Source organism: Takifugu flavidus, chromosome 3, assembly GCF_003711565.1.
Source record: "Takifugu flavidus isolate HTHZ2018 chromosome 3, ASM371156v2, whole genome shotgun sequence".
Lineage (NCBI taxonomy): Eukaryota > Metazoa > Chordata > Actinopteri > Tetraodontiformes > Tetraodontidae > Takifugu > Takifugu flavidus.
In genome coordinates, this window is record NC_079522.1 from 7,094,499 (window position 1) to 7,117,453 (window position 22,955).

The window sequence follows — 22,955 nt, forward strand, 5'->3', positions numbered from 1 at the left end:
GCTTAAGCTAAACACCTCGGCTGTGAAAGGTCGTTCCAGGGTCAGAGGAAATTGAAAATACGTCTGCTAGCAAAACTCGTGCGAATCATCACACACACACACACACACTGAAGGCAGTTAAGTGTGTGTGTGTGTTTAGGTAGTGTGTTAAAAGCTTAAATGGACATCATTGTGGAATGTAAAGATAAGGCGTCTCTGCTTATACAAAGAAACACACATTTGCGCCGCGGCCGCACATAAATGGTAATTATCCAACTAACACACATGACCACGTTAACGGGCCAAATCTTCCTGCCCCTTCCTGTTGGCATGGAAACAACAAAAGTCTGACACATTATACAAGGGGTTACGACCCCGGGACGGAACAGATGAGGTCACCTAAAGCTCCGGCGGAGGATTTTCAAGAGGTTTGCTTGTGTGTTTATGAACACACGGGAGCCATTTGAATCAGCGCTGGTTTGAACCTCCGCTGAACTACGGGAAAACAGTCATTACGCCGCCACAGCGCGTTCAATCAGAGGGGTTTGAGAGTCAGGTTTGAATCAGAGCTGCTTTAATCGGCGCCATCAACGTGCCCGCTTGAGGTCTGCCTGATTGGCCGGCGTCGGAGCAGCCGTCACTTCTGGACGCGCGCGAGTCAATCAAAGGCTTTAAACTGGGGGCTTTTTCGCCGAATTAATTTTTAAGAAGATGAATAAAAATCAATAAAACCAACCGTCAATTACAGCAGGGAAGTGGTTTTAAAAAATAAAAAGGGTCTGGTTCTGGTTTGATGAGTCCATCTTCCCTCAGGACACAAGTCTTGCTTGATGGTAAATAAATGTATTTAATGATTGAAATGCGCTGTGGAGAACCACCGGGCCCGACCGCAGCTGCCAGAAGAACCGTCCACTCCATGCGATGGCGCTGCCCCTTTCAAACCTTCAATCTCTTCATTATGTTGTTTCCTGAACTAAGTTTTTTCGCTCGAATTGATTAAAAGTTCCAGGAGCAAGTCCAAAGATTCCACTTGTGCCTGGTTAAAAAGAAAACTGGAAACCATGTGGCGGATTTTGTTTTAAGCCTGTTTTGCCGATGGATTTACGTGTACGTAACATCCAGACTAAGGTTGAAAGTAATCCACAGGTTGCATACATGGTTCCCCATTATATACAGGACATTAAAGGAATCCCACTGGGCAGGGAAACAGGCTGTGACGCTTTCATCAATATTCTAAATGAAGGAATCAGTCGGCTCCCCGTTTCTGGCGGGGTGCCATGTGCTCCTGCTCCGCTAGGCGGCACCATTGAGCCGTTTGCGGAGGTCGGGATTGATGCTCAGAAAAGAGGGGAGAATAGGGGCGAAGAGAGGGATAAAACACTTTAAGGTACGAGGGGAAAAGTCCAAACTGTGATTAAAAATCTGGTCGCGCCGCAGCGGGGAAGGGAAAGACAAGTTGATCAAGGGGGGGGGGGGGGGGGGGGGTGAGTCATAAACGTAGAGAAACTCGGATTATTCCAAAGAAATGTGGGTGAATCAATCCAGAGCAGAGAGGAAGGAATGGGAGGACAAACTGCACAGGTGCTGTGCATGTGCTGCAGCCGTGGTCGGAACCTCCTGCTCCTCTGTCGGCTCCATACGAGCCCCTGAAATGCCCGATCACAGCCAGAGGAGCTAATTGAAGCCAGTCATGTTCTTTGGACGGGAGGTGGCTCCGCGTCTGCCTCCGATTGATCTGATTGTTTTCCGAAGACTTAAGGGAGTCGGGGGACACGTGGCCCGGGGACAGCAGCTGGAGTCGAACCTGTGACCTCTCGGTGAAACGGAGCCCTGAGTCAGGCGGTTCATGGGGGGGGGTCTGTAGAATTTATGCGTCGGGAGATCAGAAGACAAAGAGTCTGATCAGATGGCCTCAATCAGCCACTTTGTTCAAGTCGTCATATTTATTATTTCTGTTTTATGTCCCGTGAGCTCGACTTGAACACACGCATTCATAAATAAATGGGTCGCTCGCGCTTGGAGGGTGGGGGCGACAATCGAGGAGCAGGATAAAAAGCGCCCGCGGCTCGACCGATATGTCGACCCCTGCGCAATTTGGGGAACAAAAACGAGTTCAATTTATGTCCGTGGCCAATTTCCCGTGATGCACCGAGAGAAAACACAGAAAAGCCGCGTCAGAACTTTAAAAAAAGAAAAGAAAACTCGCTCCGGGCGGCGCGCGTAAAGGCGCGTCTGGAGACCAACCTGAGCAAGACGGTGGAATCTGCTTTTAAGTTAGAGTCTGTGCAAAGACGAGTAACTCCTGACGCGCGCACGCCCTGCGCGGAGACACAGGTCATAAACGTAAACTGCCCCCCCCCCCCCCCCCCCTCCCGTTGGCGCTCCGCCAGCGGCAGCACGCTCCAAACCTCGACTCCTCTTGCGCCGCTTGCCGCTCACTTTACGTCACCCCTCCTTCTGAGAAGCGGGAGGGAGGGGGGGGGGGTGCTGGGGGGGTTCTCCAGGAGCTGAAAGAGGTGGAGCAGAGAAGAGGGATGGATGGAGGCAGGGAAGGGGAGGAGAGGGGAGGGGAGTCTCCCCACGCTCTGGAGACGACGCGGGAGCGAGGTGGGGTAAGAGGGGGGCGACGGGAGCCCTTGGCCGCCTCTCCGAGTTCCAGTTGCCTCCGCACTATATAAACACTCATTGGTGCCACACACTCGTTACGCACGTATCCACACACACACAGAGACACTGAGGTGACTTGTAGGAGAGAGAGAGAGAGAGAAGGAGGGAGAGCTTCCACAAACTGAAAGGTACACAGAGGAGAGAGGGACGACACAAAGTAAAAAGGAGGAGAAGGAGGACGGAGGCATCTGAGCATCTCCTGCGCACCTTTTACAGCTCGCACGGATCTTAATAGTTTTGCGCTTCTTTTAAAAATTATTTGCGCTGAGACAAATACTTTTTTGGAGAGAAAAAAAAAATCAAACATTTTGATTTTCCAGGTTCAGGGAGAGAAACGTGAGTTCTGGGAGAGTTCTCCTGCTTTTCTCTCCCTCCGAACCAGGTCGTTTCATCACTAAAGATTTCAATACTGCTCCAGTCCGGCTCCGCTTTTTTTGATTTTCCACGTGTTCAAACTTCCGCGTCACCTTGAGATTTATTTATTTTTAAAAAAACCTGCCTTAAAGTCTCACGTTTAAACCCGATTTTAAGACACCCACTTAAACCAGGGAGCAAAATGAGATTTCAAACAGAACAGCCCAGATTCCCGAGTGCTGATTCCAAACCTTTAAGTTATTAAGAGTTCCGTTGGTTCATCAGCGCGACTCACCTGTAGCATCTCCGCTCCGCGCGCACGCCGATCTGCACTTTTTTAACGCAACGCAGAAGCAACTTTGTGTGTTTTAATCTCCTTTTTATGAAAGAAAAAGTGAATTTCCTCTGAGAACCATCTGTTGCCGCGTCCGCGAGACTTTAAAGCAGCGCGGCGCTTTGACAGAATTAAAGATTTGATTGAAATCAAACTTTTGCATCATTTAGATTCCTCAGCCTTGGTAGTTTTGCGCGTCTTTGCGAGCGCCTCCCAGACTCCAGAGACAGAGGGAGAACCCCGGGCTCTCCATCACCATGCTGTTCGACTCCTTCGACCTGGTCTCGGCTCTGGCCACGTTGGCCGCCTGCCTGGTGTCCATGGCCCTGCTCCTCGCCGTCTCCCAGCAGCTGTGGCAGCTCAGATGGACGGCGACGCGGGATAGAAACTGCAAGCTGCCCATGCCCAAGGGATCCATGGGATTCCCCTTCATCGGCGAGACCTGCCACTGGCTCCTGCAGGTAAGCGGGAGGGGGCTCGGGAAAGCGGGGAACGGGTCCCGGTGCCCGCGCAGGGTCTTTGTCTGTGATGAAATCACTCTTGTCTGTTAACCGATGTGTGTTTAACGACTATAGAGACTTTTTTTTTTTTAAAGTCTGACTTTCTTCATCAAATATTTACTTTTTTTAATACACCGCATTGGCGACTGCGCTCGTGTAACGTGTCCGCCAGAAGTTCCGGATGCGCAGCGCTGATGCACATGAGAAAAATGTGTCTGCTCATACACATTTTCACACTTGGGTGCTCAGCTGGTCCTGACAAAACCAGTCAACCTCCAGTCCGGGCGTTAAACCAGTTCGTCCAAGCAGGTAAATCTCCATTTTTCCCACGAACGCGTCCTAAAGTTACGGCGATTCATTCATATCCGCGCGCGTCTCTGGAGCACAGAGCGGCTGCTGTCCGCGCACAGGCAGCCGCGGGAGCGGACCTTCACTTCCCCTCTGATTAGTTCATGGCTCTACAATCTGTCTCCGTCGTGGCTCCAGCCGGCGATCAGATCAGCGCGGCGTTATCACCTCTGAGCGGCCGCGGAGGGGCGAGAGGCCATCAGTCATATCAGATGTGGCGGCGAGCGCCTCCGCGCAGAGGTCGGACACAGTGCACCGTATAAAAGGGCCGTAATTTCCTTTAAGACTTCTAATTAAAATTCAGTGTTGAATATCCGGGGAATTCTGACGCGCGACGAGTCGCCGCGTCCTCGATTGAGGCGCAGTGCAATTAGAGAAAAGGATCGGAAAGTTGCTGTTGGAAAATAAACTCTTTAATTAGGGGCGCTTTAAATGCCTTTATCAGCCGACTGATAAGCGGACTTTTAAATAGTCAGAAGGCTGAAAGAGAGAGAAGGAGAGAGGTGGAGAGCAGCGGGGGCTGGAGGCGCGGAGGCGGCGTGCGGAGCTTGAACTCCCGGTGCTCCTCTTCGTTACATCTGACACCGAACGAGACGCGTTCCCGGAATGCACCAGAGGACCGCGGCCAAGTTTATGTTGGAGGTGGAGAGGGCGCGCGCGCGCGCGCGTGTGTGTGTGTGAGAGAGAGAGAGTCCTCTCAGATAGAGGAATCGAAGGAGAGGACGTCTGGTTTTATGAGGACCAAATGTCCCCAGAAGCAGAATAAAATGTGCAGGGAGCTGATGTGAAAAGAACGGGGTGGGTGAAGGCCCCAGAGCCCCTCAGCTGATGTAGAAATGTGTGCTGGAGCAGCAGGGGGGCGCTTGGCTGCAGCTCAACACCCAGCTAAGAAAAAGAGATGGACACGGATCTAATGGGGAGTTCCTGGCCAGATGCTGGTCCCTGTCTGTGCTGCTGGTCTGATGGTTGAGGTGCTGCAGAAGACCTCTGAGGGCAAGTTCAAGAAGCAGCAGATGTCGGGGTTCCGGGGCCGTGTTGATCAACAGCACCAAAGCAGATCAGACTTCTTTATTGTCTCCACAAAACCAAACCCCAAAAACCCAGCAATGGTCAAAGGCGCCGCTTTGGTGGCGTTAACGCGGGTCAGCGGGTGTCGGAGAGACACCAAACCTGGCAAAAAGCTGCACGTTGTACATTTAAAATCCCCTAAAAAGGGGCCGCGTTTGATTTGAAATTCAGCAACAGGCAGCACGGTGCTCCGTGTCCTTTAGCGGTTCTTTGCTTTGGATGTTTAATTCGGCGAGGTGGCCAGAACGCCGCCGATGGTGAAGGAGGGAGCGTTTTGTCCTGGTTGCTCTGCGGCCACATGCAAGCGCAGCGTTGTCCCACGCTCATCTGATTGGGTCTTATCTCCCTCTCTGGCTTCCCTCAGCTATGTTCTCAGCTAGTTCCTACCTGTTTCCTTCTGCTCAGAATGCCAGATTACTCTTTGAACAGGTATCTGGACAGCGCAATCGTGTGTTGAAACTCGCTTAAGCTGCTTTAAGGAAGTGTAATGATCCCCCCGACTGTGGCAAAGTATTTAAGGCGATTCGAAATGTGAACATTCCTAATTCACGTTTTCTTCATTTCTCCCCTCCGTGACTTCTTTTTCCCCTGGTTTTCTAAATAAACGCGTAAAGTGTGGCCTCCTATACCATATATTTATAACGTCACACATGTGCGGCGGCGGCGGCGGCAGCACGTTTCTTTGACGGATCCATTTTAAAGCAATCTGCAGTTTATGGTCACTCTGCCAAAGACCTGTCTGCTCTCATTAGGAGCTGCAGGAGCTTTCTGAAGGGACTGTGCCAAACAGGAGTGTTACTACTGAGCAGCGCGCGTGCACACACACGCGCACACACATACACACGCAGCCACTACATGCGGATTCAAGCATATATCAACACAGCCGCATTAGTCCAGAGCAGATATTTTATATGTTTTTCTAAAAGGACGTCTACACGCACCCATTAGTCCGCACATTTGAATTAAGACACTTCAAAACCAACAATACAGCTGCCAACTTCACTTTAGCTGCAGACGAACGAGGGTGTATTGAACCCTCCGTTCTTATCCAGACGCTCGGGCAAAGATGTGTCTTCAAATAGAACTGATTTGCGTAAAATATGTGCTGCAGTAAAGAGAGTTGAGGGAATTATTTGGCCATAAGTCAGATCCAGAATTCACATTAGCTTAATTGAGAACTTCAAAAATATAAACCACTACCCTCTCCAGCCACTTGGGGTCGCTAAAGTGCGAAGTTCCTTTGAGGTTTTAATAAATGGTTTTGAAGAGGTTAAAACAGGAGTGGGCCATGTTTGTACTTGTGAAGGTCATTTATACAGTCTCCCTGGCTTCAAGGGTAGTTTTTAAAACTTTAGCAAATAGGCAATTATGTATCTCATATGCTGCAAAAGCCCAACATTGGCTCTGAGTCAGGGTCAGAATGGAGGAAGACGACACAGAGACGCTTCAGTGTGTGCTCTTAAGTTGGTGAACGAGCTCCAGACACACACATGCGCTGCAGCACGTACTCACTCAAGCATCCACAAGCCAACAAATGGGTGAAATTGGTGAATTGACAATGTGCAATTTGATTTGCGCACCAGCGCTCTGATTAGAAGATAAGAGAAGCCGGGCAGAGATCAAAGGCCAGCACCACTCTGCCGGTGGCGGCGGCGGCGTCCAAACCTGTCCGATTCCTCTGCTTTGCAGAACACACGGCATGTTGGTTTGGAGGCGGATTGTGCCTTTAAGCTGAGACAGAGCAGGGATTGTATAGCCTGGTGGCTTCATCTGCACTGAGATTCCATTACTGCGGTCCAGCGCGCCGTGTGCTACATCGCTGTGGTTACACACAAACACACACGGGCTAAATGGAAATACTATGAGTATATGATCCCATCGGCACTAGTATAGAGATGTGACAGACTCCAAGAGGATTCTTTTGACATGTATTAACAGATACTCGATAATCCAAAGTGGATTTTATCGATTTGGTTTGTACATGTGCTCTTGGCGCTCCCTTAACTTTGTCCAGATTTCCATCACATTTTACACTCGCAGTTGGTTTAGGAGCGGTTTTTCATGAAAACCTTGTTTGATTTGGAAAGCAGCTGTTGCCGAAACCCGAAAATCAGGATGATTTAATAACAGCAGATAAGGCGTGCGTCATCTCCACCAACCCAAACCAGCTTTCACAAATGAGAAAAACCTCAAAACATGCTGCAAATAATCCCGTATGAGGCGGTTGGTCACGGCGGCGTACGTTCCGATCGCTCTCTGTATTTATATCTCGGAAACATGTAAGAGGACAGACAGTGCAGCATCGTTTTAAACACAAACACGGCCGCATCGAAGATCTCAAACGCGCGCCAGTCCCACCTTAGGAAACAGGACATGAGCCAGACAAAAAAAGGGGCATTTTCCCTTGATACCGTCTGGCCAGGTGACTCACCAGCGCGAGACAAAGGCGTTCACGTCAGGGACTTTCTTTTAATTTATTTTGGGCTAAATTCTTCCTACAATTAAAGGAAGCGGAGATGGATCCCGCTGTTTAAATAATCACACCGCAATCATCAGCTCATCTGCTGAGAGGGTTTCTCCAACCGTTGGCGTCCGCGCGTTCCTCAACAAACTGTAAACATAAGGCAACATCTTACGTTAATAGGTGATACACGTGCACAGATGTGATCGTCCGAGCGGCTCTGAAACCAGCGGTCTTAGTTTCATCACGTTTGTTGGTCAGAAACCCAAGGCCGGACCAGAACCGTGTGTGTATTCACCAGCGGTGTGTGTGTGTGTGTGTGCCAGGGTATTAGCTGGGGTCCCGGGGTGAGTGCTTAGAGAGTTCTGAACAACCATAATCTCCCTCCCTATAATGTCCCCAGGTCAGGGGCCAACCCTCTTCCCCTCTCTCCCTCTCTGGCTGCCTCTCTCTGGGTTTTCTCGGGTTTTTGGCCGACCCGTCTGAAGGCCTCTCTCCTTAATCCGTCCTGTTTTGAAACGGGCAACCGGTCCATCTGCGCCGTCCCCCTCCGCCACGTTCTGCTGTTGGTGCTTCCCGCTATCAAACTCTCTCCTCTCCCATCCCCCCCCCTCCATTCTTTCTTCCTCCCCTCTCTCCTTCCTTTTCTTTCTCCGCTCCTGCTTTCTTATTCCTACCCTCGCTCCTTGCCTCTCTGTCCTCCTGATGTGGCGGCGTGACCGCAAAGGGACGGGCCTCATTGTGGAGCGGAGGACCTGTTGCACCATTCAAACGCACACACAAATAACAACCCACACACTGGTGTCTTGGTGTCTCTGGCACCGGCTGAATGATTGGCAGCTGAAAAGAAAGAAGGAATTCCCTCACAGCCTTTGACCTCGTTTCCTCTCTTGCGTAGCGCTTTTGCTGCTTTTTCACTCCTCATTTTTAACCTTTTTGCTCGAGTCCCACAGCTTGAGCTGCTATCTGGGGGACGTGTTTGGTCCCTGCTTCTGAGCCGCGTTTCACCTGTTATAACGGGCGCTCTTTTGTTTTTTCTTTGCGTTTGAATGGCGTTTGGCCACAACCTTGGCGCCCTAGAGATAGACAGAAAACAGATGCTTTTGGGTCAACAATCCACCGTTTGGCCAAATTTTCCATCAAAACAAACAGCGAAGCAGCTCCACAATGACGCACTGAATCTTTTTTTTTAAAAATGTTCACAAATGAGAATAAATATTAATCAGAACAATTGCGCTGACAAAAGCAGTTTCAGATTATCGCCTTTGATAGAGGAGATTGTCTCGGAATAAAGTCGTTCCTTCCTTGATTTGCATAAACAAAATGTTTCTTGGTTTATTTCAGCTGCAGAGAAGCAATTTCTTTTTTAAATTTCTCAAAAATAATTTGGCAAACACAAGAAAGATCACCTTTAAATCAACCACGCCGATTACTCATGCGTAGTTCTCGCACTAGCTGTGTGTGTGTGTGTGTGTGTGTGTGTGTGTGTGTGTGTGGTGGGGGGTGTCTGCTCCCAGAGCTGCGACGCTGATCCGAGTAAACATTATTAGCTGTGTTTTTTTGTCTTGCCCTAATAAAAGAGTTATTTGTCGGACATTTCCACCGTGCTACAAAGGGGACATTTATAAGCCCAGGCCCAGGTTCGCCCCCAGGCCAACCCCAACAGAACAGATGGCGGTATTTTTAGCATGGCTGCTGCGTTAGCTACGTCTGCCCAGACATTGTGCGCGAAGGAGAAAGGAGGAGGAGGACATGGAGACGGAGTTTATTGTGTACAATGATGATCCGAACTGCTCTGAGAAGTGTTACATCAGTGGTGTAACGCAACAACACTAACCCGAACCCGAACCCTAACCAAACCCATTTTAACCTGCCGGGATTCTGAAACTCTGCTGTATTTGATGACGAGGACGAGGACGCTGCTCTGGTTTTCGTCTAAATGAAACTCGCCCTCCGAAAAATGTACGTGGAAACTACGAGACTTTTCATTGGGGAAGTGTTGACGTTACTCATTTTAATATATTGCATTTTGTGGCTCGTTGGAGGAAAGACTACATTTAAAATTAAATAAAATAATTTTTAATTAGGTTGGACAGGAAGTTTACACCATTTCTCTCTGGGAAATAAAGTGCTTATCCTGCACAAACATTCAAAATTAAGTTAAAGTGACTTTTATTTATTAGTACAAACCCGAGTGAAATGTCACATTTGAATTAAAACATTCTGTTTTCACAAACCTTCTGGCTCGGCTCAAACGTGCACATTTAGGATCCGTTTGCGAAGCGCAGCGCGTGATTACAGTGAAGAATCCTGCCCTGAACCTCGGAGGGAAAGCGTGCGGTTATGCATGTGTTCTCCTGCAAGGCGAGTGTGGCGTCATTACATCACCACTTTTCCATGCCCGCTCTGTGTCTGAGTGTGTTTTGCCAGATTTGGGAGTGGGCAGGGTGCACCCTTCTCACCTTTTTTGCTAAATGTCATCCAGACCAAACCCGCGACACACATATCTCAGTCTAGCCTGGCAATTTCTGACTCTTTTACTTTTTCCCTTCCTCTCGTGAGCCGAGGATGAAAGTGTTGAACAGGAAACCTCAGCGAAAGAGAGCATCGCACAATCACAAGTACACAATCAGCCCAATTGGATGCTGCATCTTGGAGTGTGAAAGGGAGCCTTGTCTGGCTGCCTGAGGAACTCCCTTCGAATTGGACTGCGTGTGTGTGTGTGTGTGTGTGTGTGTGTGTAGGACTGGCAGGCAGACATACTAAACCACTCGACATCCATGTGGCAGCAAAATGCAGCTTGAAAAACAACTGCACTCTTACATGCACACACCCCAAGGGCTCCAGAGGCCAGCCAGCAGCCTGGTGTGTGTCCTGGTGTGTGAGTGTGTCCATGTGTGTGTGGGTGCCAAGTAAGAAGAGGAAGTGTACAGGAACTGTGAAAAGAGTTGGGGGTCAAAAGTGGTACACAGACAGCTCGCCAGAGAAAGAAGCAAAAAGTGCACGATGGAGATTAGGAATACGTACAAGTGTGGCGTTCTGCTCTAAATAGTGTGAGAATGTTCCAAAATTGGTTTCAAATTCAAAGAAATCTCTCGCTACTTGCTAGAGACTGAAACCACACAAGCAGGATGTAGCCGAGCAGGCGAGGCGCAGGAAACCAGAACGCTAGTGTCTTCACCTCCCGACAAAGGCCTCGACATCTGAAGAAGCTTAGCGGTAGCAGTGACAAACGCCGCCTCAGAGGTGGGGCCCGTGGGCCCGAATGCTAATTAGCAGCACTTTTCATCTCCAAAACGCAGTCTGGCAATCGGACGTTTCAAAGCAACGTGAAACAGCTCACAGAGCTGCGAAGGAGCTGAAGCATCTGTGCTCAATTTAGCTCACACAGAGAAACATCGCGACGTGACGTGGAGGCGAGAGAGGGATGAGCTGCCGCCAGCGACCCCAGAAAGAGGACGAGGACGCCTCGCGGCAAGAGAAGCGACGTCGGCCGCTTCTGCAGAGCCCGATGACGTCGCGGTGAATCCGAAGGGTGTCCGGCGAACACCTGGGATGCCAAAAACGTTGTTCCGAGGAAGCATAGCAGCACAATATGCACAATCCACAGAAATAGCTCCTGCAGGGAGTTAAGACCAGAAGTGTTGCATCCTGGGAAACGCAGTTGGATGAACGTCAAACTCATATTTGTAAATATACTAATCTGTCTGACATGGTTATCCAGAAATTAAACATTTGATTCAGACACACACATACGCAAGTCAACTAGAGAAGCGACGATATGTCACTTGCGTATATTTACATGTTCTCGTGTGTGCGCGCTTTGCATTGGTACATTTCTATTTTCCCAGGAGTAAACTGGGGTCAGACCAGTTAGTGTTGTCGCAGTCATTCGCAGTCCGGCCTCCGCGTGTTTGTTTGCTTTGCACATTTTTGTGAATCTGCGCTATGTGCACATGCGTGTGTGTTTTCACTGTAGACACATGTGAATGGTGTGTTTGTCCGCCAGCGCTAACGTTAGCGAGCGCGTGCGTGTGTGTGTAACACAGTAAGCTGCCCACGGGCTGATATATATTCTTTTCACTCAAACAGCCCATTTACAGTTCTGAGGTCGACTCCCTCTAGCTCTGCTGTGACCCAGACCATTTAGGGGTCGGCGTCAAAGCTGAACTCAGGTCAGCTTGCTAACTGACTCCAGCTCTGGTCCTCTTGGGGTGCACCCACAGCCGGCAGCTCGAGCTGGAGGACGGGGGTTCAAATGTGAGCGCGAGGGTGCTTCTGGTTGGATAATTGGCTAATTGAGGACTTTTGTTTCACCGGGTTGGTTCTCTCCGCACGTCAATCAATCCCGCGATTGTTAACGAGTGTGAACGAAACAGATCCATAGTCGGCTTCATCGGGACCGTGTAATGTCTCCCAGAAGGGACCCCCACGGAGGCGGACCTCTTTAAAACACCTAATATTCTTCTTCAGGCCTCCAGCAAATAAACTCAGACGGAGCCGTGTTTGGTTAAACTGGTCACAGCCTGTAGCCATATGCAGGCCTCCAACAAGGGGGTCAAGCGTGCGTGCGTGCGTTTACGCTGTTGCTCGCTGTGTGTTCAAAGATGAGCCCTGGAAACGTTTGCGCAGGATCTTTTTACATCCCCTCATGTTGGAGTAAACTTCATTTACTGTACACGACTCTGGGACGGCAGCCTTTGACCTGGAGCGTTGGTCGCTTCACGTTAAAGCTGAACTCTGATCACACCCTGAAGGCATCCCCGAGCCGTTTTCATTGAATTAACCTTGTGTACGAGGGCTCCCTAAACATCTGCGTCTCCACGTTTACTTTTGGCTCCGGGAGCCCAGATGAGGGAAATGCAAGTAACTTTTAGCATGTGGGGACTCACCCAAAACGGTCTGTTTGGGCCCCAAACCACAAAGAGAAGAAGTAGTTACTGGGGAGCTTTTAGAGGTGAACATCAAAGCTGGATCCTAAAAGGCTGGTTCAAATTTATGGCCAGCGTAAAAATCTGTCGTAAGAATCGCTGCCGAGCTGAAACTGGAAGGCCTTTTGCTTACTTTTTGTACCCATCCCATGATAGTGAGGGCGGAGACACTGATGATGCCCTGTTGGTCCCAAAAACCTAATTTTACCACCTTTTATTAAGCCCTCCTCTTCGCTTCTGTTTCTAGGGTTCAGGTTTCCACGCATCTCGGAGGCAAAAGTACGGGAACGTGTTCAAGACCCATCTGCTGGGCCGCCCTCTGATCCGGGTGACAGGTGCCGAGAACATCCGGAAGGTGCTGATGGGCGAGCACACGCTGGTGACGGTGGACTGGCCTCAGAGCACCTCCACCCTGCTGGGGCCCAACTCGCTGGCCAACAGCATCGGAGACATCCACCGCAAGAAGAGAAAGGTCAGCAGCACGAGCGGCGTTATGTCTAAATCTGAGCCCCCGCCCCGCAGAGACGATCTCTCCTTTTCTGTGTTTCCTTTCTATCATTCTGTCTCACTTTTATTTCTCCTTTTCTCTTTCTCGTGCCAGGACGATTTCAGGTAATCAGCCACTTACCTCTCCCTCCTATTATCCGTTTTCCCCGAGGCAAATACCTCTCCTGCTCTCTCTCTCTCTCACGCACTCACACACTCACACACACACACACACACAGCCCCAGAATCAGAAGCAGGGAATGCTGTGTTGTCCTGTAAATTAGTCTCCGGGCTTCTCTCTGTAGATCCTCCGAGAAGGAAGAAGAGGAAGGAAATCTTTTTTTAGATGGGTTTCAAAGTGAGGGGAGCGAGGTCAGGTTTCGTTCCCGAGGTGCCCGAGGACAGTGAGGGGTCGGCTGGGTCTAATCTAGGCCCTGATCCCCTGGCCTCTCCCCGGAGACCCTGGCACTAACCTCATGTAATGACCCCTGATTAGGAAGCCTGCCTCCAACACAGCACAAAGAGGGGCTTTCACACACATACACACACACACACACACACACACCTGAACATTCCTCGGCCCCTTAACACAAAAACAGCTATACAAAGAGTGATGCTGGTTGTACGCTTTACTGAAGTGTCGTCGAGTAGGATTCAGATCCAGTCCTTCTTACACAGTCGTGGGGGTTGTTGATGGCTGCGTTGGGATACTTCCACAAAATCTTTGGTGAAATCTTTTATATTTAGTGAAATTCAGAAGCCCAAACCCTGATAAAAGTTTAACCCTCCTGAAGCAAGTCACAGATTAGCAGCTGTGTGTGTGTGTGTGTGTGTGTGTGTGTGTGTGTGTGTGTGCTGGCAGTGCTCCTTCCTGTTTTCTGGGTAATAAAAACTGCATTAACAGACAGAAGCAAAGCGGCATCAACTGAGAGAAAGAATAATTGACTGGCATGGTGTCTGACCCACTGGACCAGAACTCTTCTGTGTGGTGCGTGTGTGTGTGTGCGTACGTGCGCGTGCCTTTGCTCTCCTTGCGGTTTTTTGTACGGAAAAACAATCTTCACACAGCACATTAGCTTTTGGTGGATCAACAGAGCCAGCCAGTTTCCATATAACCCTGTGTTAAGCTAGGAAACTAACTCCCTCAAAGAGCCACAGCAGCAGCCGGGTTTTCCACGAGGGACCAATCAGAGCCAAACGGGACCAGACAGACTCACACACCATCCCTGAATGAAAGCAAAAGATCAGAAAATGCATATCCCTGATCCTACGATCTGTCACCATAGAGACAAATATCTGCAGGCACCAAATATGAGCAGAGCAGCACTAAAGATGCTCCAGCGGAGCCCCGATGGCGTATGGTAACTGGAATACGAGATGTTGGAGCATCTGTGCAAGCCTAAATTCAGAGAAAGAGGAGAAGAAGGAATCAAAACTGAAGCTGTTGAGTTTTTTTTTTTTTTAAAGACCGCACTCAATCCTGACGCGACCTGTGCTTCTGCTCACTGCCAGTAGAGGGCGTCGCAAAATCTGAGCCCTGGCCTGTTCTATCTGCAGCGCTCTGATGTGGAGGTTTAACACATTATCACTGCCAGGCAGTTTTCCTGTGATAAAACAATGATCTAGGTCCAAATTCTGGACACAGTCTGCAACATTAACATCAGAAAGGTCGTGCGGGTATAATTTAACTGAGCCTGTGCACCGTCTCACATTAATTCTCCCCACTGTTTTGCATATTTCCACAGTATATTTTCCCTGAAGGCAGCAGAAATTTATTTAAAAGAATGAAATATAATATATTTAGAGCTTGTCTGACAAAATGACACTTAATGCAACTTGGATGCATTTGTGTATCACAGGTCCTAAAGACGCTTCCTTAAAATAATGGTACATTCACCTCCTGTGCGTCAAATCCACCAGAGTTTCACACCTAAAGCGTCTCAGCGTTCACAGAGCAATCGTCTGATCCTAAGGGAAGAAAGGAATAGACTTTTTAGAAAGAAGGATGGATGAAAAGGGCAGGGAGAGACGGGAAAAGGTGGGAGTAAAGAACGAGGGAGAGAGGGAGGGAGAAAAGGAGGGCAGAGGGAAGAATAAAGGAGTATTTACATGTCTGTGGAACCAGCAGCTCGCAGCACTTTCACATAATTTAAGACATATGGACGTTATTAGGACGACTGTGTCTGTGTGCGCAGGAGACTGGGAGAGTGTGTGTGCGCGACAGCGTGTCTTTGCGCTGCGAGCTGGAGAAGACAGTCACGTTTTTGTGGTCGAGCAAATGACTGTTGTGCCGAACAATCTCCCACACCACAACCGCCCCCCCTCCTGCGTGGAACGTGGACTGTCCCAGAGTGACACTGCGTAAAAAAAACTCCAACACTTTGATTGGTAGCGTGTCTGTGTGTGTGTGTGTGTGACCTGTAGTTACCTTCCAGAGTCTGTCGGACTGAAAGGCTGGGCCTGTGGTACCCGAGTCTTGCTGCTTGTGTGTGTGTGTGTGTGTGTGTGTGTGTGTGTGTGTGTGTGTGTGTGTTCTCAGTCAAATTGACGAGTTACAGATAATCAGAGGGGTTAAATGGCTAAATTCACGACAACACAAAGCCTTTTCTCTCTTTCTGAGATTGATCAAACGACTCATGAAAGGTCAAAAAAACAAGCGGCTTGAGTTGGAGTTGAACCGTTTTGGTCGTATCCAAGCCAACCACAGAACGGGGGGGGGGGGGGTGACATAATCACCAGTGAGGCCGTAGCCAAGCGAAGGCCGAACCTATGGTCAAACACCCACGCTGGCTTTAACCGGCTCCCCAAACCAGCTAAACCGACCGTCTAACAACCATGACGGCCTCGTGTTTCTCGGGCTGTTCTGAGGTCACACGGTGCGTGTAATCCCCTGAGGTGAGGGGTGGCCGGCAGGTCACGTAAACCGATATGACAAGTATAGATTCTGGGTGTGGGCCGGCACGCTTCCATACTGTAGCAGCTGATCAGACTAGCGTTGAGCTAAAAACACAGAAACCTGTGCAGTTGTTGGGAAGAGAGCACATTGAAGTCAAAGTTGATGCCCGACTGATGGTTTGGTGGCTGAGACATCAACCTCAACAACCACACGAGCCCCCACTGGCCTGAGTTCAAGTCCTACTAGAAGCTGCTCCCCAAGAACCCCCACCCATCCAAGGCTTGGCTACCCTGCCCCCAATTTCCAGCCGTACTGACACATTTGGTCTAGTATCAATAAGCTGTCACAAATGTACTGGAAAACTGAGGAAATGAACAAAGTAATGATAGAAGATTCTGGGCATCTGTGTAGGAATAAAAAATGAAGACAATAAATGAAGCGGGTGTCTGATCGAACAGACACTGTTTGTTCGCCTCTAATGCAACAATCGAAAAATGTTCCATTAGGAAAAATAAAATAGGAAACATGTGTATGGAAATGACAACTGCTGCAGGAGGAGAGGCCAGCGTTATAAATTCAGGAGGGTTTAGACAGTCTGCGCCCGTCAAAATCGGCGCTCAAACACTCAACGGTTACGCAACTTATTGAAAATAAGGTGAATAAATATAGAAAAACATGCACTCTCGGCCAGCCCGCTAACGCTTTCACTCATGTGAAATGTTCCTCGCTCCCTCTCTGAGGGCTGTTTTGGTGGGCAAATCTCAGACCGTTACGTGTTCAAACAGTCCTGACGACTGGTGACGGATTCCTACAAAGAAATACTGCGACAAGCAGCCAAGGCCGACTTACCCCCCCCTTTCCTTTTTTTTTGCTCTTTCTGCCTGTCAGTCTAATTCTGCTGACTACAGGGGAAAAGCCTCCATAACCTATAAGTCTCTGCAAAGGAGAGAGAGCGGGAGGGATTTGAGGATTAATTAATACTGAGCACAGAGAAAGAAAGAAGCAGCAAGTAAAAATCTATAGAAATGTCTGCGTGCAGAGACGTGACGCGACGTGCCTCTCGCTGTGTTTCTACAGGTGTTTGCCAAAGTCTTTAGTCACGAGGCCTTGGAGTCCTACCTGCCAAAAATCCAACAGGTCATCCAGGAGAGCCTCCGCGTTTGGAGCTCCAACCCTGAGCCCATTAACGTCTACAGGTACGCTGGGAGGGGGGAATCTGATCACAAGAGCGTAAATAAAAGCTCATCTTGGATTCTAAGCGTGCTGCCCACCCCGCAGGGAGAGCCAGCGACTGTCGTTCACCATGGCGGTGAGGGTGCTGCTGGGGTTCAGGGTGTCCGAGGAGGAGATGAAGCATCTGTTCTCAACCTTTCAGGACTTTGTGGACAACCTCTTCAGCTTGCCCATAGACCTGCCATTTAGTGGCTACAGGAAGGTAAGCGTGGAACCGCTTATATGTCGCTGTGACCAGCTTTCGCTTAGATATCAACCGGGTGGCTGCCGCTTTGCAGGGCATCCGTGCACGAGACACCCTGCAGAAGAGCATAGAGAAGGCCATCAGGGAGAAGCCGCTGTGTTCCCAGGGGAAGGATTACAGCGACGCCCTGGACGTTCTGATGGAGAGCGCCAAGGAGAACGGCTCCGAACTCACCATGCAGGAACTGAAGGTAGCAGGACGCACTCGTGTTCATTTACAAGCCGTGTTTCTACGGTGACGAACCCGGCTAAACACACCTAACGTGATGTGTCAGACAAATAGCTTGCGACACGATGCGCATCCCTCTAAAATCCGCCTGCATGGATGCTAAGCTGATAGCCATCGGCAGATAGTAGCGCACACGCTGGCGGACAGGCACACCCTCTATTTACCTATTAAAGTAATTCAGTGGAATTTCGTGGAAACTCAACTCTCTGTGGTTTCTGGGTTAAGTCCAGGGCCAAAAATAAGTCGACGCTCCTCCTACGAGGAGTCTGAAAGAGGCCTCCTGTACGCACACACATACTGTATATAAATACACACTCAGAATGAACCAGGGAGCCCTGTAGCAGAGGCCCAAGCTGCAGCACTTTCCTACATCTCAAGACATGCAGACACACTGTATATACCACACGTACGTAGGCTGTGGCCAAGATGTGTTTTGACACAGATGATGGCAAATGAGAGGTTTCTAATGAGAGTCGTGCTGCCCGACCTCACTGTTATTTATTCCAATACCTTAATAATGGGTCTAGCACAGCGGGGTTGAGGTTCTTATTGGATCCCAGCGCAGGACTTTTGAGGAATTAAAAGCGGCGCACTTGTGCTAACCTGAACTGGCTTCTGGGATTTACGCTTTTGCGGTGTTGTCGTTGAACAAATGGGATGCTAGGCCTTCCATGGTCGGAGATCCTGGGGGCCACAGGATCCAGCTACCGATTCTTAACGACCTCTGGTTCCATAGGAGTCCACCATCGAGCTGATCTTCGCAGCCTTTGCCACCACGGCCAGTGCCAGCACCTCCCTCATCATGCAGCTCCTCCGCCATCCTCCGGTCCTGGAGCGGCTGAGGGAGGAGCTGAGGGCCAGGGGTCTGCTCCACAACGGATGCCTGTGCCCTGAAGGAGAGCTGAGGCTGGACACCATCGTGAGCCTCAAATACCTGGACTGCGTCATCAAGGAGGTGCTGAGACTCTTCACGCCCGTGTCGGGCGCCTACCGAACAGCCATGCAGACTTTTGAACTCGATGTAAGTGGCTAAAATCTTCTCTCTTTTCCTCCCAGTAGTAATATCTCACCCACTGCAGGGATATCCCACGTGTTGCACAGTTAAAGCCCTCAAAGGTTCACTGCTGACAAGTTTTCACTAACATTCTGGCTACAGGGGGTGCAGATCCCAAAGGGCTGGAGTGTGATGTACAGCATTCGGGACACCCATGACACCTCGACTGTCTTCAAGGATGTGGATGTGTTTGACCCCGATCGCTTCAGCCAGGAACGTGGGGAAGACAAAGAGGGACGTTTCCACTACCTGCCCTTCGGCGGCGGCGTCCGCTCCTGCCTGGGGAAGCAGCTAGCCACCCTCTTCCTGCGTATCTTAGCCATCGAGCTGGCCAGTACCAGCCGATTCGAGCTGGCGACCCGGCAGTTCCCCCGCGTCATCACTGTGCCTGTGGTTCACCCCGTGGATGGACTAAAGGTCAAGTTCTACGGCTTGGACTCCAACCAAAACGAGATCATGGCTAAGTCTGAAGAGCTTTTGGGGGCCGCCGTCTGAAGGGCCCTAATAGTCAGGGGGAGGGGGGGTTTAAAAAGTCTTTACGCAGAAGCTTGTGAGAATGGAAGAATTTCAAACTCTTTTTCTTCTCCAACTTTGTTCTGCACAGTTGGAGGGTCCTTTTCAGACTAAAAGAAAAAGTCTATCCTCGCAACTGGTGATGATCAGGACTTTCCTCTGAGAAACAGAAGCTGCCAAAAAGTTCTTAATCAATCTCTCGTCTGTGTATTTTTAAAGAGCATTGTGTATTAAAAATAAAAGCTATGTAATATAAACTGAAAGAATAGATTGTGCACAACCGGGGGAGGGAAAGATGTATGCTAGTTTGAGGAAATGAAGGATTTAGATTAAAAAAGTAAAGGCATTTGTGAGAGGAAGGCATGATGGATGAAACAGGGTATTGGACCATCCAATATATTTTAGCAGTCGGCTTGAGCTAAATCAAACCCCGAGAACCATCCAGCAGGGTCAAAGATGGACAAAAAAACCTGAAACTCTGAGTTTTAAACTGAAAGATCTGACATAAATAGCAACCGATAATTAAAAAAAAAAAAAAGAATTAAAGAAAAGAGACGAGATTGTTCATGGTACTGCTTGGGGGAAATTAACGTCGGAAGACGCCAACATTAAGGCCTTTCTTTTCCTCAAACTGAAAATTGTTCCCATCGTGAGGTTTACCAGTACAAAGGATTTAGAGGCATTCTACTGTGTCTTATTATATTTCTATCTATTGAAAACTTGGACCAGTCATTTCTTCCCACTTGCTGTCTGAGAGCATTAGCCTGTATCCTTAGCTTAGAGAGATTAGCGCAGCAACGCTGGTGGTGGTGTGAACTCAGGTGCAGAGTTTACTTGCTCCTTGTCGCAGCGGCACTATTTCGGCCTTTGCAAACACATTTTCGGCTTTCTGTCCCTAACTGATCCAACAGGCGGCCGCACCGAGAGCAACTCGCAATTAGCGTCACATAAGCTAAAAGTTTCTGAACTGGGCTCGAATAGCAATGAGGTCTTTTTCTGCTTTGTTAACCCGAATCTGTGCGTAAGCGCTCTTGGATGGGAACTGGCTGCAAAGGGGACACGTTAGCAGCGGATTAGAAACGTCCCAGGGTTGAGGGGGAGGTGGGGAAAGAAGACCTCCATACATGCTGCTTCAGTGTTGCTCTGTCTTTGTGTTGTGTGCGTGTGTGTGTGTGTGTGTGTTTCCTGTCTACTTGGGGCAGCAATTGTGATTTTGTGGTGAAGGAGGCCGTTGCTGCTCGGCCAGCCAATGCTCAGAATGCAAAACAAAATCGATTCCACGTTCTCGGTAACTTTATTTGCTAGAAGAGATTTATTGTCTGAGGTGATTGCACAATCAGGACTGTCAGAGCTTTGTGCGCTTCATAAATCTGGGGAGAAATGTTTGATTTCTCACGTCTCATGTTCGTGAGACTGAACTCTGGGACCCGTCGGCAGAACTTTTGGACATTCTAGAATCTCCATGTCGGGGTTGGACGCTCCGAAGAAAGACTTGAGAGAAAGAGAAGGACCATGCTGAGTTTCAGGGATGGCGCTTTTCTTATTGGACGTTTCTGTGGTCCATCAACTCTTTCTACCAACCACACCACTGATTTATTCCCTTCAAAAGAAAGAAAAACTATATAAAATTGAAGTTTTGCTGCTTTACTTATGTACATTTTTAATTAAGAGTTCTAGAATGCAATAGATCACATCGAGTGAGATTTGCCATTTCTTTTTTTTTCCTTTTATATATGAATATTAGCTGATACGGGCAGTTTGTGAGAGCAAAAAGAGCATTAATAGGTTATAATGTACATTAATTTGGATGATCTTCCTCTCTTTAGCAAGCCATGGAAAAAAATCAGCTGCGTCTACTTATAACCTAATCTTAAAGTTATTGTATGATTAATATTGATGTTATAAGATATTTGAAATGCTATTTTTTATTCTGTTACAGATTTAGAGTTTTTAGCCTAAATGAGAAGGTTTTGGTAAATATTGGATGTATTTAGAATGTTATGTATTGCAGTTATAATGTAAGCAGTGATTAAAATGTTAATATTTTTAATTTGATTACTGTATTAATTATTTGTTTTGGTATCCAGACTTATTATCAGTGCATTTTATTTGATATTAATAATGGAAAACAGAAAGCACTTGTGAGGTTTGTTTATTTTTTGAGTGCCGTGCGACTACACTTCCTCTCATCCGATGGGTTCTTTTTCTTTATAATTGTACATAATATTTGTATTTCTTTTTACAGGAAAATAATTAGACATGATACAAATGTCCTTCTACTTCCATTCCTTTTTTTGCTACTGTGATTGTTAATTGTACTCCTGTAATAAACTATAAAGATAAAAAAAAAACGGTCCCAAATCTCAAATACTGTAATCATCACATTATAGAATGCTTTAGCAGCTTCTACACTGAGCATTACCATGAACACCACCTTGAACTGATTTAAAAAAGGGGGGAAACTGCATCAAAACACGATGAACAAGTACTCATCTGTTTCCATAAACCACATTAAACACACAAAGACGACCATAAAAGGCTGTGCAGGCATGCAAAATGCAAATGAGACAGCTGGCAGCCAGTCTGTGCCGGCCAGATCTCAAAATATCATGTAAATCCGAACAGTTGGGACCTGTTGAGGGTGGGTGGGGCAGAGACGTGCGCCTTCTGTCAGAGGAAATAAACCGGAGCAGTAAAGATAAAAGTTCCACACATCTGATCCTTAAACGCAGAGGCTGCATGCAGGAGCGCACGCCCGCAGGGGATGTTGGGAAACACACGGCAGATTCAGACCTGCGCATGACGGCCCGTCTCAGGACGGGAGGAGACCATCCAAGTCTGCCCACGGTTTAGTGGCTCCCAGCAGAAACATTTACTTATTCCCTAAATGTATCAGAAAGACACTTCCTGCCCTGCAACAAGGACTGCTATGAAATTCCCGGGATGCTTGTCATTGGGATGAATCGCTTCAGCTTGGATGACAGATCAAAGATTACGCACACGCATGTGAAAACAGGCACGTTTGTTTACGGGACTGCTTGTACTCATAATTTACTCACAGACTTACTCATTTGGCTCCACTAATGTGCCGGCGGGAATAACGCAAGACCCCTCGTACCCGTCAGGAACTCTGTGAAAAGTCACATGTATAGATGGCAGGTCTGCTGTGGTTGTGGCGGCTGAGTTTGTGGCAGGTGATATCGTTCCGGGTCAAAAAACGAAACCAGAAATAGCCTTTGAAGCTGGAACCGCTGTGTACTACATGTTATGACAGATATTGGTTTTCCCGCAAGTGTGTCCTTATCTGAAAGACGCAACCGTCCATTACAGGCTCCGTTTCGCTATGAGGTGTGCGACCTCTGTTGCGGTAATCCGGGGTTTCCCTGCACCCGCGAGAGCTGCCGTTGGTTGGTTACTTCCGTCCCACCTCCGTGAAAGCTGCCACCCTCTAGGACGAAGAGCGTCCAAAATAAACAGGAATCTGGCGCTTTGGCCAGAGGAGACTTTTCCAGTCAGTGTCAAAGGCAAGGTGGGATGTTCCATCTTAGTCACCACCATTGTGTTCTGGCTTTTACTGGCTGCCCTGTCAAGCTTTGGGATCTTATCCCAACATTTCCCAATTAGCAGAAACTACAGTAGATTTCTTCAATTCCTAACAA

The 22,955-nt window shown here is 48.6% G+C and overlaps 1 protein-coding gene and 1 long non-coding RNA gene across 5 annotated transcripts in view; one reads left to right on the top strand and one right to left on the bottom strand.

Annotated features, from left to right (window-relative positions):
* The window catches only part of LOC130521987 (uncharacterized), an 82,481-nt gene that overhangs the window by 2,453 nt on the left and 57,073 nt on the right, over positions 1-22,955 (bottom strand). The window lies entirely within an intron of this gene.
* Positions 2,626-21,346, top strand: LOC130521986 (cytochrome P450 26B1). 3 transcript variants are annotated; one of them, XM_057025883.1, is made up of 8 exons: positions 2,626-2,774; positions 3,505-3,795; positions 12,890-13,114; positions 17,102-17,220; positions 17,303-17,459; positions 17,536-17,691; positions 18,466-18,750; positions 18,886-21,346. In XM_057025883.1, exons 2-8 carry the CDS (start codon positions 3,592-3,594, stop codon positions 19,276-19,278), a joined length of 1,539 nt encoding a protein of 512 aa, XP_056881863.1. In that variant the 5' UTR covers positions 2,626-2,774; positions 3,505-3,591; the 3' UTR covers positions 19,279-21,346. The 3 variants fall into 3 exon arrangements, 2 of the variants coding, with proteins under 2 accessions (XP_056881863.1, XP_056881862.1); XR_008949516.1 differs by lacking the exon at positions 2,626-2,774 and having other exon boundaries at positions 2,781-3,795; positions 18,886-19,936; positions 20,052-21,346; XM_057025882.1 differs by lacking the exon at positions 2,626-2,774 and having other exon boundaries at positions 2,781-3,795.